The 13,949-nt window shown below is 48.4% G+C and overlaps 1 protein-coding gene across 1 annotated transcript; it reads right to left on the bottom strand.

Annotated features, from left to right (window-relative positions):
• Positions 1 to 316: 316 nt before the first annotated feature.
• Positions 317 to 8,675, bottom strand: VAT1 (vesicle amine transport 1). The gene is made up of 6 exons (XM_042836574.1): positions 8,278 to 8,675; positions 7,186 to 7,393; positions 6,789 to 6,959; positions 6,616 to 6,705; positions 5,573 to 5,814; positions 317 to 4,380 (listed from the first exon to the last, which is right to left on the bottom strand). Exons 1-6 carry the CDS (start codon positions 8,602 to 8,604, stop codon positions 4,279 to 4,281), a joined length of 1,140 nt encoding a protein of 379 aa, XP_042692508.1. The 5' UTR covers positions 8,605 to 8,675; the 3' UTR covers positions 317 to 4,278.
• Between the last annotated feature and the right edge of the window lie 5,274 nt (positions 8,676 to 13,949).

Genomic DNA, 13,949 nt, shown 5'->3' with positions numbered 1-13,949 from the left:
ACATTCTGTCTGCCACTCTGGAACCCCATTTCATTCTCAGCTGTCTACAGGGACACCCCAACACAAACTAGAGTGCAGAGTCCAGCTAAGTGCTTTGCAAACAAAAATAATCACTATAACTGCCCTCCAAAATAGACTACTGTAAGAATGATGCAATGCTTGAGACAGAGATTAACAGTTATACTTGAGAGCAGAGGCAGCTTTTCAGATTTGGAGAGTTGTTGGGATTTGTAATCTGAGTACATCCAACCTCTGACTGCCTTTTGAAGCAATACAGGGGCCCCAGAGACTGGCAGAATATTGACTAGCACACCACTGAGGGTTTTGTTATGCTTTAATTAACATTTTAAACACATAAGGCATATGGAAACATTAGATGGAGGAGCATTACACATTATAATCATGTAAACAGCATTGGCACACTTGCTTTCTGTCTCACTTGGTTATACAAAGCAGAATACATTTTTTAAACAAAGATTTTCCAAGTGCCTGTAGGGTGAGCATCATTCATATCACACATTTGCACATCAACATAACTCAGACAGTGCAGATCAGACCATATGCTGTAAGAGGCTCAGTCTAATGCATTTCACATCATGCTCATGTACTACTTGCCAGTCACTTTGCCATCAACAGGGTTTCATACAGAAGAGACTTCATTAGGCAACAATAGTGCTTTCACACTTTGCCTGATAGCAGCTGCAAGTGGCCAGCATTCTGTGCTGATTAAAGCCTGCGGCTCACACTGCCTTTTTCTTGTCACTGATCACTCAATTTTAGTTTAATACAGGTGGGAAAAAAAATACACAGCTAAACTCCTCGCCAGCCCAAAGCACTTAGGGGGTCATGTTCCTTTGAGCAAAGTGAGGCTGCTTTCCTTCCTACGCCTGCACTTGGCATGCAACACAAATGAACAAGAGAGAAACTGAAGAGTCAGAGGTGACGGAAGTTGCTCGATGATAGCAAAGGGTTGCATTTTGCCCAAGTCTAAAAGCATCAGTCTGGGAATGCAACTATAGCAATGACATTGGAGTAGCACTAGGACAGGCATTCCTGCCAGGGGGATTCTTTGAATTACTCATGCTTTTCACCTGGCCATTTCTCCTCGTAGCATAACTTTTGGATCAGACAATGTAAATCAACACTGAATTGCACTTCTGATGGCAGTAATGGCACACACAATTTAAGAGCAGGCATCTCCCATTTCCTTGATAGTATGACTTTGCCCTAGAAAGTTAAGCAACACTGAATGGAATGATTCTTTTGTTTGTTTTGCTTTGGTCCTTAAGTGTACAAACGTGCTGGTTAACTTTAATTCATTAAGACACTTGAAATTGTTTTACACAGGTTATTGATCCACAAAATGTTTATCCATTAAAAAAGTAAAAATAAGGACTACTAAAACAAATCTAGAACGGAGCATTAACCCTGGCCTGTCTGTAGAAAACACGATTGATACTGAGGGACATAAAAACAGTGCTCAGCTCTAACAGAAGGCTATAGCAATTGATTAGTACTCACACCCTGATAAGGCCTTCACTCACATGCAGGTAGCAAACACATGAGCAGCCCCCCTAAGAGCACAGAGAGCCTGATTATTTCCAAGGAGCCAAGGTAGAACAGCTGATAAAGCCTCACTTGAGGACCAGCTCTGAACGGTGTTCACAAACTAGAGCAAGAACGATAACCTTTTTTTGGCAGTACTTTGAAAGGCCAGAATAGAGGAGGGTGACTTCCTAGTCCTTACAGACATGCAAAAGAAAGCACCAAGATGCTACTCTATGGTGTATATCATAAGGCAGCAAGGCAGAGGGGCCCTGCAGCACACTGCAGAACTCCCACTCCTCTTCTACATTCCATGAAGAGGGCCTGGGCAGAGAAAACCTTGCTGTGCTGCCTAATCCAAGTAATCCAAAGCCATCCGAGTAAGGCACTGAGCATGCTCTTGGCTGACAGTAAAGCAAGGAAAGGATGTTATGGTAAAACAGTTGCATAGATTTCCCTTTCACAACTGCAGAACTGAAGATGAGTGGCGTGGTATGTCATTTTTAGCATGCTTCTCTTTTATCAAGGTGAAGTCAGGTTCCACAAAGGAGACTTTCCATTGCAGCAACTTAGACGGTCATTCTGTTGTCAGATTTGGTAAAGTTGCATTAGACACTCTTGGATTTAATCCAAATTAGCATGATGGGGGCAGGTTGAAAGGAGAAACAGCAAGATTTTGGATTCAGATACGTCAGAAGTTGTGCTTCTGAATTTCATGTGGCCATACTGGTGGTGGTGGTGTTCCATGTGCAACAGATGGAACAATGGGTGTCTGTGCCTGGACTCCAGCCCTTCTTTAGGGCCACAGATAATGGGGCTGTGTTAAAGCTAGGCAGAATAAGTCCTCTGGAGTATCTGCCCATGTATTTTAATAGGCACCAGAGCTAAGCACCTGAAATTCAAGCTGAACTGATGCTTGCAGCACTGGTCTGGGAACAGAGAGGAAGAACACATACACTTAATCTGCCTAGGACTGCTCCCCCCCCCCTCCCCCCCCCCGACAGTGTTTGTTCTCCAGCAGATGAAGGGCTTCACCGTTGGGTCCACTTGCCCATGCATCCCCTTCCCTCTTTGGAGTCAGGACAGTCAAGACTCCAAGCAGTCAATATTTGTTTCTGCAGCCTGACCTCACCCACAACATGCCGTGCTCCTTGATGCCCTCAGTTTACCTTTTAAAAACCCAAATGGAGCCTAAAGCACTGCAGCATCTATAATCCATGACAAAGCCTCAAACTGCTAAAGCAAGCACACATCACTCTGTGGTCACCCAGGCCTGGAAGCCAGGTGGAGCAAGAAGAGGAAGTCCTCACAGAACTAGGTTTGGGTGTCTGCACAGTTCTGTTTCCAAACACAGTGAAGACAGAAAAGAGGAAGAGTAACTTCTAGCCCAGGAAGAGCATCCTAAGCATTTCTTAAAGCCCCAGTGCTGGAAGGGAGCTGGCAGAGACCCAACGCTTGCAGCTCCAGGAGAAGAGGTGTGAAGCCCTACTGACCATGAGGTGAGAGAGCCTAGCCTGAGAGCTCACTAGAAAGGAACAGAAAGCCTGACTGGAACTGTTCCAGATACCCATGCCAAAAGGCTCAGCAGAGCTGGACATTTTGCCACCTAAGCTGATAATTCAATGACAGGTAACACCAGGTGATTTGTTACACATGGAACCCAGAGCCCCACAAAGCAGGCTGGCAGGATTGTTCTTGCAGGCTGCTTTGCAATGTCTCCTCAGCACAAGGACACAGCACAAAGCAAGCAAAAACACAGGCTTATTTGGTCCCATCTTGCTGAAGTCTGATTCAACACTGCAGCTCTTGGAAATACGAAGACAAGGGTGAAGTTTAGTCTTAACAATATCAACTTGAAGACCAACATTAATAAAGCATAGATCCAACATCAAACTTTCCAGTCATCTGAGACAAAGTTCAATCCTTATGTTCTCTAACAATCAGACACAGTTTAGATCTCCTTTTACAGTTTGAAATCAATAACTGAACAACATCAGGTTACTCAACTGAAACTTTTCTTCTGTACTCACAGAGCAGCACAGCCTGCCAAGTTCCTTATACACCGCACAGAGAAGTGACTACACACTAAATGCAATACCCTATGGACTCCAGAATGCCAGGATGGTTATTTATAAGGCAAAGACAACATGATCTGCTATTATCTCACTGGTGTTAGGGGCCTGTGAAAGCTGAGGGAAGAAAGCACAGTTAATATGAACAGAGGATCAGCCAGGGCAGCAACTAAACTGAGGCAGCCATGCTGTTCCTCTGGCTATTAAGAAGCATTCTCAGCCTGGCCTCTTCTCCTGCTGAACATGCTTCTCAAAGGTGACAGTGCAAGCATTCCAGCATGGGCTGGGTGTCTGTGGAGATGCCTGGCAGTACAGCATTTTACATCCTCATGGTGACAATCTATGCAGCTGTTAAGCATCAACTGCTTCAAAGCTGCAGCTATGCTGCCAGAAAAAAAAATAACATTAGTTGAGAACTCGGTATGGAAACAAGGGATTAGAAAAATGTACAAAATAACCAGGCTTCAAAACAGAGAGCGAGGGCAGAAGGCATATCTGCAAAGGGTCAGTCACAGCAAGAGCATGCAAACTTCATCTGAGCTTTAACCACAATGTTCTTATACTGGTAATAATGCAAGCTACCGATCTGTCCATTTCCAGGCCCCAAAGAGAGCAGCAAGTTAAACCATGAATTCACAATCTGCACGCATCTCTCTCCTCCTTAGTTCTCTGCCTTTTTGGATTCTTCCTTGGGTGCCTCAGGAACCAGGATGACCTTTCCAACATTCTTCTTCTCTTGCATGTGTTTCATGGCATCTGCCACCTGGAAACAGTGGGAATCTCGTGAAACGACCTACAGCCACCCCACAGTGCAGCCAGGACCGCCCCAGACCTCCTTGGTCCGCCCAAAGACAGGGACACGCAGAAGGCAGCTCTCCCTGTAGCAACTCTGCACAGATGCATTTTGGACAGAGCTAGCATTTGCAGAACTCTTACGCATTTATATCTGAACAGTTCTTGGGTACTAATACCAACTGACTCTCAAGCTCTTTCCTCTTCTGCAATAACTCCTACCCCAGCAAGTAATAATATAATAAACTGACTCTGCTTGGACAACATGGAGCATGGCAGAGCTGCTGGGAGAGCTGCAGCTTCTCTTCCAACATTCTGCTTCGATGTCTCAGTCCCCTTCTGTCCTGGAGGCCACTGTCCTGGTTTCAGCTGGGACAGCTGTTTTTTTTCCTCATAGTGCATGGCATAATACTGTGTTTTGGCTTTGGGAGAAAAACAATGTTGATAACACAGCAATGGTTTAGTTGTTGCAGAGCAGTGCTGTACAGAGCCAAGGACATTTCAGCTTCTTGTACTATCCTGGCAGCAAGGGGCTGTGGGAAGCATAAGGAGCCAGGAGGGTACAGAACCAGGACAGCTTACCCCAACTGGCCAAAGGGATATTCCAAACCATATGCCACCATGCAAAAACAACCAAAACCAACAACAACAACAAAACAAAACATAAAACTGAGAGGACTTGGTCAAGGGGAGGAGACCCACTCAGGGACTGGTGGGCATCTGTTGGCAGGTGGGAAGCAGCTGTTTTGTGCATCACTTGTTTCGTAAGTACATTACTACATGATCATCACTATTGCTATTCTCCTCTTCTGTATTATACTGTTTCTATCTCAACCCACAAGTTCTACTTTGTTCGTTTTTTTTTTTTTTTGCCACTTCCAGCCTGATGCACAGCCCAGTCCCTCCACAGGTACACACTGTGCAGCTGAGCACTTGCCCCATCCCAAAGGGACGTAGTTTGGCATTGTGCAGCGCTGTGCACTGGAGCACGAGAGCCCATCCACTTCAATGTCTTAAAAGAAAAAAGTGCATTAACTCTTTGAGAACGGATGGCTCTTAGAATTGTCCAGACACTGTGAACAAGGTGCTCACTCTGAAACAGAGCTCCCTGTGCAGAAATCTCTTAGGGCTTTCTGTCTGCCTTCATGCTAGCTCAGACTCACCTGATCGAAAGACCATACAGAGTCTATTTTGGGCTTGATCTTTCCTTGATTGTACAGGTTAATCAGCTTGAGTAGAACATCTGTGATAAGTTTGTATTCTTCATCCATATTTCCAAGATCGTACCCACACACAGCCTTATTATGGTGCAGAAGCTGTATGGCATTGATGCTGAACTGGTTCCACCAAGTTTTAGCCATGGCCACAAGGTTCTTCTTCTGCCCAGTGATCAGGTTTGATACCCCTAAGAAGAAGACAAAGCCTTGGATGAGCTGGGGTCAGCACAGAGAGGCAGTGAGCACCCCACGCAACAGGATCTGGAGCATCAGCATGCATATATTGCAAAAACATAGAACTCCTCCTTCTTAGGAAGACAGTAGTGGTTGCAGCTGAGCTGAAGCCCTAGCAGAGGCAAGAAGGGAGTTGCAGTCACAGCCAGCAGGGCTGCTGGGACAGCAGCACTCCCCCTCTCCTACAGACAACCTTTGCCAGGGAAGCCACACGCTGTTTGCAAGGGCTGGGACAGAGGCAGTACTCTGCTGCAAGTGTCTGGAATCCCACTGGAGGCTGTGTGAGGGCTTTGTCTCCAGGGACAAAATCGCAGTGTTTTAGAGCTGGAGAATGGAAAGAGAAGTATTCAGCAACCTCAATGCTCATCACCCACACATCCTCTAGAAAAAAAGCAAGGCTCTATTAGTGCTACGCATTAAGGCAGACTGGACAAAGTAGCCATGCCAGGGTTCCACCATGGGGACATTACAGTTTCCCATGCAGGCTCTGGGGCCTGAGGAGAAATGTCACCGTGGGAAGGAAGAGCACTGGAACCTGTGACCACAGCTCTGGGGGCAAGGTACACATCTCACTCCCCTCAGTACCTTATCCAGGCAAAGCATCCTAAAATCTTCACAAAAGTTGCAGAACTATAACATAAGCAGCAGCTAACAACCACAGTGCTTCCTCCTGGCCACATACCCAGGCGTAGAACAATATACACTTGCATCAATCCACACCTAAGCTGGGGGTGGGATTTGGTGCCCACACTCACCATAAGTGATGACTTTACCCATTGGCTTCAGCAGGTGAAATGCTTTGGATGTGTCAGATCCGCCCAGCGGGTCCATGACAATGTCAACACCTAGAGGGAATGGAGAGCAGCTACAAGTCCTTGCACGTGAAAGAAGAACAGGGTCACTATGCAAGTCTTCAACAACACCATACCTTTGGGAGAGATTTTCCGGACCTCCTCTGCATAATCCATAGTTCTGTAGTCAATGGGGTGAGCGACTCCACTCTCCCTGAGTGAATCATGCTTGGAGGCAGATGCAGTGCCAAAAATGGTGACATTTTCTACAGTCTTGCACAGTTGGATGGCAGCAGTTCCCACACCACCTGGAAACCAGAAGGAAGAATGAGTTAAAAGCAAACATGGGAGTTTGGGACACAGGTTTTGTCTGGGGTAGGCTGAGTACATGCTAGGGGAGATTGACCGGGGCTACTGGGAAATGGGTTTGCAGGTGACATTTTGCTGGTTCAGCACCTCTCCATGCTGCCTTATCCATGCCCCAGCAAAGAAGCTGCACATTGAAATAAGAAACCTCAGCAAGAAATAACTTACCTGCAGCCATATGGATGAGGACACTCTGGTTGGGTCTCAGGTTGCCAAAGTCAAACAGGATCATGTAGGCAGTGATGTAGTTGACAGGAAGAGCAGCTGCTTCCTCAAAGCTCATTCCCTCGGGCATCAGGAACGTCTGCACAGCGGGCACATTCACAACTTCTTGCCAGAGCCCAGTTCTGGCCAGGATCATCACCTTATCACCAACCTAAAACCCAATGGACAACAAGGAGGTGTGAAATGAGCTTAAGATGCGCAGAATTCTTTGCTTTTGGCACAACAGGACTATGCAACCCATCAGCACAGTGGGGGCTATGCCCAGTGCATGGGGCATCAAGAAGCAGCTGCTCCATGTGCAATAGCAAGAAAACCACCAAACAGACCTATCAGAGAGCAGATGACAGATGAGAGGTAGCAGGAAGAAATGCTCCTCATTTTACAGGCTGGACATTTACAATTGAATAAACCAAGTCCTTTTCCTGGAAGGGAGGGAATAATCCCTAACAAAGAAGGTTTTAGGAGACACTGTTTCACTAGTTGTCTACCTTGACAGCCATGGGAGCCAAAGCTATGGGACACTCACAGCTGTTCTGTGCTGGGGCTTGCTAGAAATGCAGCAGCCAGAGACTCCCAGGTCCCCCAGCACCCCCAGCACCCACCCTGCTGCTACCCACAGCTCAGCACCCTCGTGAAAGCTGGAGCCGTTTCTCTGACCATTCCCATAGCCCAGATGGAATTACAAGCAAGCAGAAACAACATGGTCATGCTTCGGCCCTTTGTCCTACCAAGTGGTAAGAACATTTTATAGATGCAAAGAATCTCCTCCAGCTTTTTTCCCACGAGGACAGACCAGCAGGGACGCTATCGCCGCCGCGAACAAGATTTTGATAGGGGGAGGGTTGGGTTCGAAAGCAGTCAGAATGGAGCCAAGCACAGCCCCACCTCGAGCTCGCGGCCCGGAACGGGACGGGGCCATGAAACGGGAGTTCCCACCCCATTCCCGTGGGCCCGGAGCGCCCATCGCCGGAACTGGGGAGGGGCGGCGACAGCGCAGCGGACACCGGATGCGAACCGAACCGGGGCACCGCTCACCTGGCGGTCGCGGACCTCCTCGCCCACGGCGCTCACGGTACCGGCGCACTCCATCCCTGGGCAGAAAGGCAGAGACGGCAAGCGGTCGTACAGCCCCTGCCGCATCATCACGTCGGCGAAGTTGAGGCCGCACGCATGGACGCGCACCGAGAGCTCCCCGGGCCCGGGGTTGCCTCCCCGCCGCGTCTGCACCTTCACCTTCTCGTAGCCACCGAAACCCGTCAGCACCAGCGCCCGATGCTCCGGGGTCTCCCCGCTGCTCGCCGCCTTAACTGAGGATTGCTCGGGGGGGATTGCTGCGGCAACCGGGGCCGGTTCGGAGGACATGGCTAAGCGAAATGAAACGACGACGACTGCGAGGAAGGGGCAGCGGCGGCGGCGGGCGGGGAAAAGGCAGAGAACGGGGCGAGGCCGGGGGGGGTGGGCCGGGAGCGGGGGCGGAGCTGCGGCTGGGATGGTGAGGTGGTCCCCGCAGTCCCGTCGCCTGTTCCGCTGCCAGCCGCTCTCTCGCAGGCCACTATTGCAGCCCCGATTCACTCCCCCCGCCCCTTGCTGCTGCTGCCGCCGCTGCTGCTGCCGCAACCCCGGCCGCTCTCGGTGTGGCGCGCGGGGTCGACAGCAAAGTCCCAGCCACGCCCGTACAGCCGCTGCGTTGCGGAGATTAAATCATAATTGCGTCCTCGAGCTGCGGCAGCCGCAGCTCAGCTCCCTGCCTGCCTCCTCTGCCTCGACCTTATTTTTCCCTTCCTTTCTGCTAAACGTTTCCTTTCAAGCAAACTAAGTGCGACTTTCTGGAACCACGTATGGAATGGCTGCTTTGGTGGGTAGTGGCCTCGATGAGTACTGCTACAGTTTAACATAAATAACCGAGGTCACTTCCAGGATGGTTCTGTAAACAGCTCTCTACTCATAGCCCTGAAATGGCTTCGAGCGTTGGGCAGGAGGCACGGGCTGCCTCCCAGACAAGAGGGAGGAGTCCTCCTCCAGTCCCTAACTGCAGACAAATAAATGCGACTGCATGCGTGGATGGATCCATCTATCTGACCCCTCCTCCTGCTCATGGAGCATCTGTCAGCAGGCAGCAACCAATTCTGTGAAATGCTGTTCAGATCCTTGCCCAGCTCCCCAGCTTGCTGCTGCAGTGCAGGTTTGCGCTGTGCACAGTCAGAGCCTCTCCACAATAGTCAGGGAAGAACATCCTCATGCTCCCAACACTGCAGCTCAAGGGTAAAGGTTCAGACCTGCAAGTCAAGCAGCTGCTGACAAAGAGAAACATCTACCCCAAAAAGAGGAAAACAAAATCCATCTCAAGGATGACAGAAACATGCACGTTTGAAGTTTCTGTGTTGCTCCAGCACCATCTGGAATTTGCTAGCCAAGCAAGTCAAGCACAAGGCCTGCTTTGAGCAGGGCACTCCCGACCTTGCTGACAGCATTTGATGTAAGGTTTTGGCCTGATGGCAGATGAACAAACCCCAGCAGTTCCAGGCGCTTTGTTTGTAACAGCCATCCAGCTCCTCAGGCAGCTGCTGACAAAAGCCAGCAGCAGTTCTGCGTGGATATAGCCGGGGGGGGGCAGCAGGATGGGGCTCCTCAGGAAGCAGAGCACAAAGGCAGGAAAACGATCAGGTCTGGAGCAGGCTGCAAATCATCTGGTTCTGCTGCATGGCATATTTACAGGTGTTTGGATGGCTGCAGTGACAGCAAGGAAGAAGCTTGTGGCCTGTTTGCACACCAGGACCTCAGAGCAGCTTGGACATTTACATTCTTGTTTGCTATTTCTTGGATCTGAGGAATACAGATGTGACTTTGTAATGGCTGAGCATCTCTTGTGCTCAAAGTGAGGAAGAAGGGATCAAAGCACAATCCTGCTTCTTACTGTTCTTGCTGTGTTCTTCTCAGAAGCTTTCATACCATGTCCTCCCAGTAATTTATTTTTGCTGTTGTCAGGACACCCATAGTGGATGAAAAACACTGTCCAGGAGAAAGCTCTTATGGACCTACAGAGGTGCATGAGATAAGGGGAAGCCTCCAAGAAACTCAGTGCTGGATGAAATCAGTGGGGTTTGGGAGATAGGATCCTCTTCTGCTAAGTTGTGTGCAGTTGTAAAGCAGATAAAGACATTTTTGCATGGGGCACATCTGCTTGGTGTGGGCTTTGCTGCCTTTGTCTCTTCAGTGCTTCTGAGTCAATCTTTCTTTTATCAGATTGGTTCAAATCATGTTTTCTCTGCAAATCTTAGCTATTTTTGTGTTCAGCTGCAGTAGCCTAAACACTGTGTGTAATGTAAGCTGCAAATGCAGTTGGGGGGCTCTGGGCATTCACTGTTCTGTTTGCAGGAGCTGTCTGTAAAGCTCTGCACTTGCAGAGTTGTGGTCCAAGCATGGTGTGGCACTGGCTGGGATAGGATACTTGTATGGTTTGCTGAAGGGATGCATTAGCTGGAATTAGCAATTTTTCCTGGTGGAATTGGTGTTCCCTCCTCCATTCTTTTTTTTTTTTTTTTTTCCAGCAAGCTCTTCAAATGCAAGTGCTTCTGTATGGTACTGATTTGCAGTTTACAGCTGGAGACAGGCACTGGGCATGTAGGAAGCTGTTCCCCTTCACATTCCTGCCAAATGATGAGTGTTTCAGTAGTCCTGCACATCAGCCTGAACTTTCCAACAGCCTCCCTCTGCCTCCCCTCGCCCCTGGCCGCAGGTGAGAAGGGCAGGAATGCCTCTTTGTTCTACCTCCCTTTTTTTTCACACAGGGCTCTAAAAATCCATCTCCTTTGCTCTCACAGATGCAGGATCCACACAGGAGATAATGCAAGCAGTAGGAACCCTGCAGTGATGGCACCAGGATAAAGGGCCAAAATCATTCCTTTCAGAGCGAGCATGCTGGAGACCCCATGGAAATAATCTCCAAGCCCAGCCATAGGCGAAGAGCTTAGAACAGAGGTTTCTGTTTCTGCCAGGATCCTGACCAGTGCATATCATCTCCCCATGTTTCTCCACACCCCCTGGTCTGGAAGGGAGCTGGAGGCTGCAAGCAGACCCAATAGGATTCTGGAACCCAAGGTGACATCTTCTGAACTGTATGTTTTGCCATCCTGGAACTGCTGACACTATGCATTTATCTGAGTGTGTAGGGACAACCAGAAGCTCCTCCTGCCTCTGTTCTGCCTTCCTTTCACTGGTGCCTGCTGTGCATTGGGATGCACAAAACAGCAGCCACAGATGAGATCTCTTAGCCTCATTGTTCTTGTTGGCAGTGCTGTGCCTGCTGGATTGCATTCACACCTTCCTCCCAGGGACATGGAGATGTGATAGCGGCACAGCAGGTGGAATAGATTTATTCCACTATTTCTGTCCACCCCCCCAGACAAACCTGCCACTCACAGCCACCACCCCCATCCTGCTGTTTTGATCACAGAGTCAACGGAGGCAATTGTCAAGCACTAACCAAGGCTGGGTGAATATCACTTCAATCTGCAGAGTGACAGCAGGCTGAGAGAATGCTCACAGAACAGCGGTATCGCTTCCTGCACCGAGCTGTGTCTGCTCCACACACTGCAGAGGCTGGAGAAGCACCAACTCCATGCAAGGTGCCTTCCCATGAGTGCACAGAGAAACACCCCGCTGTGTCCTCTGCTGTGGGCCCTGCAGACAGCCAGCAGCATGGGGATCCTTCCATACTTCAACCTTGCAGCTGTATCAATACCAACATTTACAGCGTTAAAATTACAGGCATAGTGCATCCACATGCTGTGTTCCCACCAGTGTACCATTAGTTGGCCAGTGTGCTGGGAACCAGGCTGCTCACTTCCAGAAGAGTGTGAAAGGAGCCCCAGTCACCCCCTCAATACAGGGAAATTTGCAGCAATCATCGAGGCATTACGTCTCCTCCAACTATAGCACACATGCTCCAACTGCAGTCTTTCCAACAGAAGCCTTGTTGGTTGAATGCCTTCTTGCTTTAATCCCTGAGGTTGCTGAAGGATGCTGCTTTCATCTGATAGCATTTATGAACTGCTATAATGAGTTCTGGCTTGCTGAGATAAATTAAATCACTCACCCAGAGGTACAAACTTCATTAATGCCAACAATGACTCAGATTAGCATTATTCTAGTTAGGAATATAAACAGACTGGACACATGAAAGAGCTTTGGTTGGCATTTTTTCCCCCTTTCTCTTAACCTTTCTAATTGCTGCTGATTTGTGTCTTTTGCTCTGTGTGTTCAAACTCTGTGCTTCTCCACCTCTTCAACTTCCAGGAGAAACTGTCGTATGACACACCACCATTCTGGACTGACTGGTTTAGCTGCTGACTGTCAACAGCGAGAGATATTCGGCAGTTTTGCCTGGCAAGTTTTGTGTCAAGTCAAAAAAACATGACATGTTTGTCAAGGCAAAAAAAACAAACCAAACCAAACCAAACCAAACCAAAACAAAACAAAACAAGAAAACTACTCAAAAATAGAGCTGATGAAAAATTAAAGTCCCTTCTTTCTGCTCCCGTTTAGAGTCTCACTAGGGAAAATTCCACAGCGGAAATAAGATGTTGCAGGCTGAGACAAATGGCACAGGAAAGATGTGTGTGAAGTAACAACACATACCACCAAAATACAGAAAGTGTCATGGTGTGAAACAAGGAGAGCATGGATAGGCAAGACAGAACGCAGCCACTGGAAGAGCATTTTCAGGAACGAATGTGCTGGAGCCATCTGCTGCCTCCCCAGCAGTGTTGACAGTCACAGCGCATCTCTCCCTGTAGCCCACTCTGAAAAGTGCCTATTATATATTTTGCAAGTGTTGCTTGCCAAAAGGTGCAGTTGCACCAAATGGGACAGCAGTGACACTGCCCCATGTGGCTCAGAGCAAAAGGTGCCCTCAGCTGCACGCCCTCCGCAGAGGAAGGCAAATGCAGTTGTGCTGAGTTGCAAAGTCTCAAGTATTCAATGCAGAGGAAGATTTTCTACATCCAATGCAGGATCCCAATAAACTCTTGGAAGCAAAAAGATGAATTCCTACTGAGATATATTCCTACTGAGGAACAGCAGAGTGCAGAGTAGTGCTCATGAGCGCTGGGTGTTGGTGTGGCAGTGTGCCTCACTCTGTGCCTCTGGGCTGTGCTCATCCCCACGCACAGCACTGATATTTATATGAGAAATGGCTGCAATTTCCTCAAAAACAAACTGCTGCATCAGTCCATTAATAAATCTGCTTTTCCTGCCAAAATATTTTAATTTCCACTTCCCCAGACTTGCTTTGTCTTCGTTGTCTCTATTTTTACTATATTTTGTGACAGATGGTTTGTCTCTGACAAATGAAGATTTACACTTATGGTAAATCTTTCTGCAGGATGGCATGTATCAGCAGGAAAGGAACCTTTCCTTTTTCATGATTTTGCTAATTAAAAACACTGCCTGCAATTTGCATTGTTCATAACCAGGGAGAAATGGAACACAGAACTGGTTGCCGCTGTGCAGCCAGTGCTCTTGGGCAGATGACAAGCTTCCTGATTCCATGCATCAGACGGACATGATTTTTAAGACTTGTGCAGAGCCAGCTAAAATGCTGTGTGCTCCCATTTTTGCTGATATTCTGCACAGGAAAAAGTCACAGTTCTTTACCTGTGCCAGAGCTAGAAGGTCCAGGTGGGAAGCTGGACACTGTTGCTGCAAGA

Source organism: Centrocercus urophasianus, unplaced genomic scaffold (genome assembly GCF_019232065.1).
Source record: "Centrocercus urophasianus isolate 14NV4802_14NV808 unplaced genomic scaffold, USGS_Curo_1.0 seq_62, whole genome shotgun sequence".
Classification (NCBI taxonomy): domain Eukaryota; kingdom Metazoa; phylum Chordata; class Aves; order Galliformes; family Phasianidae; genus Centrocercus; species Centrocercus urophasianus.
This window is presented reverse-complemented; position numbering and strand designations above follow the sequence as displayed.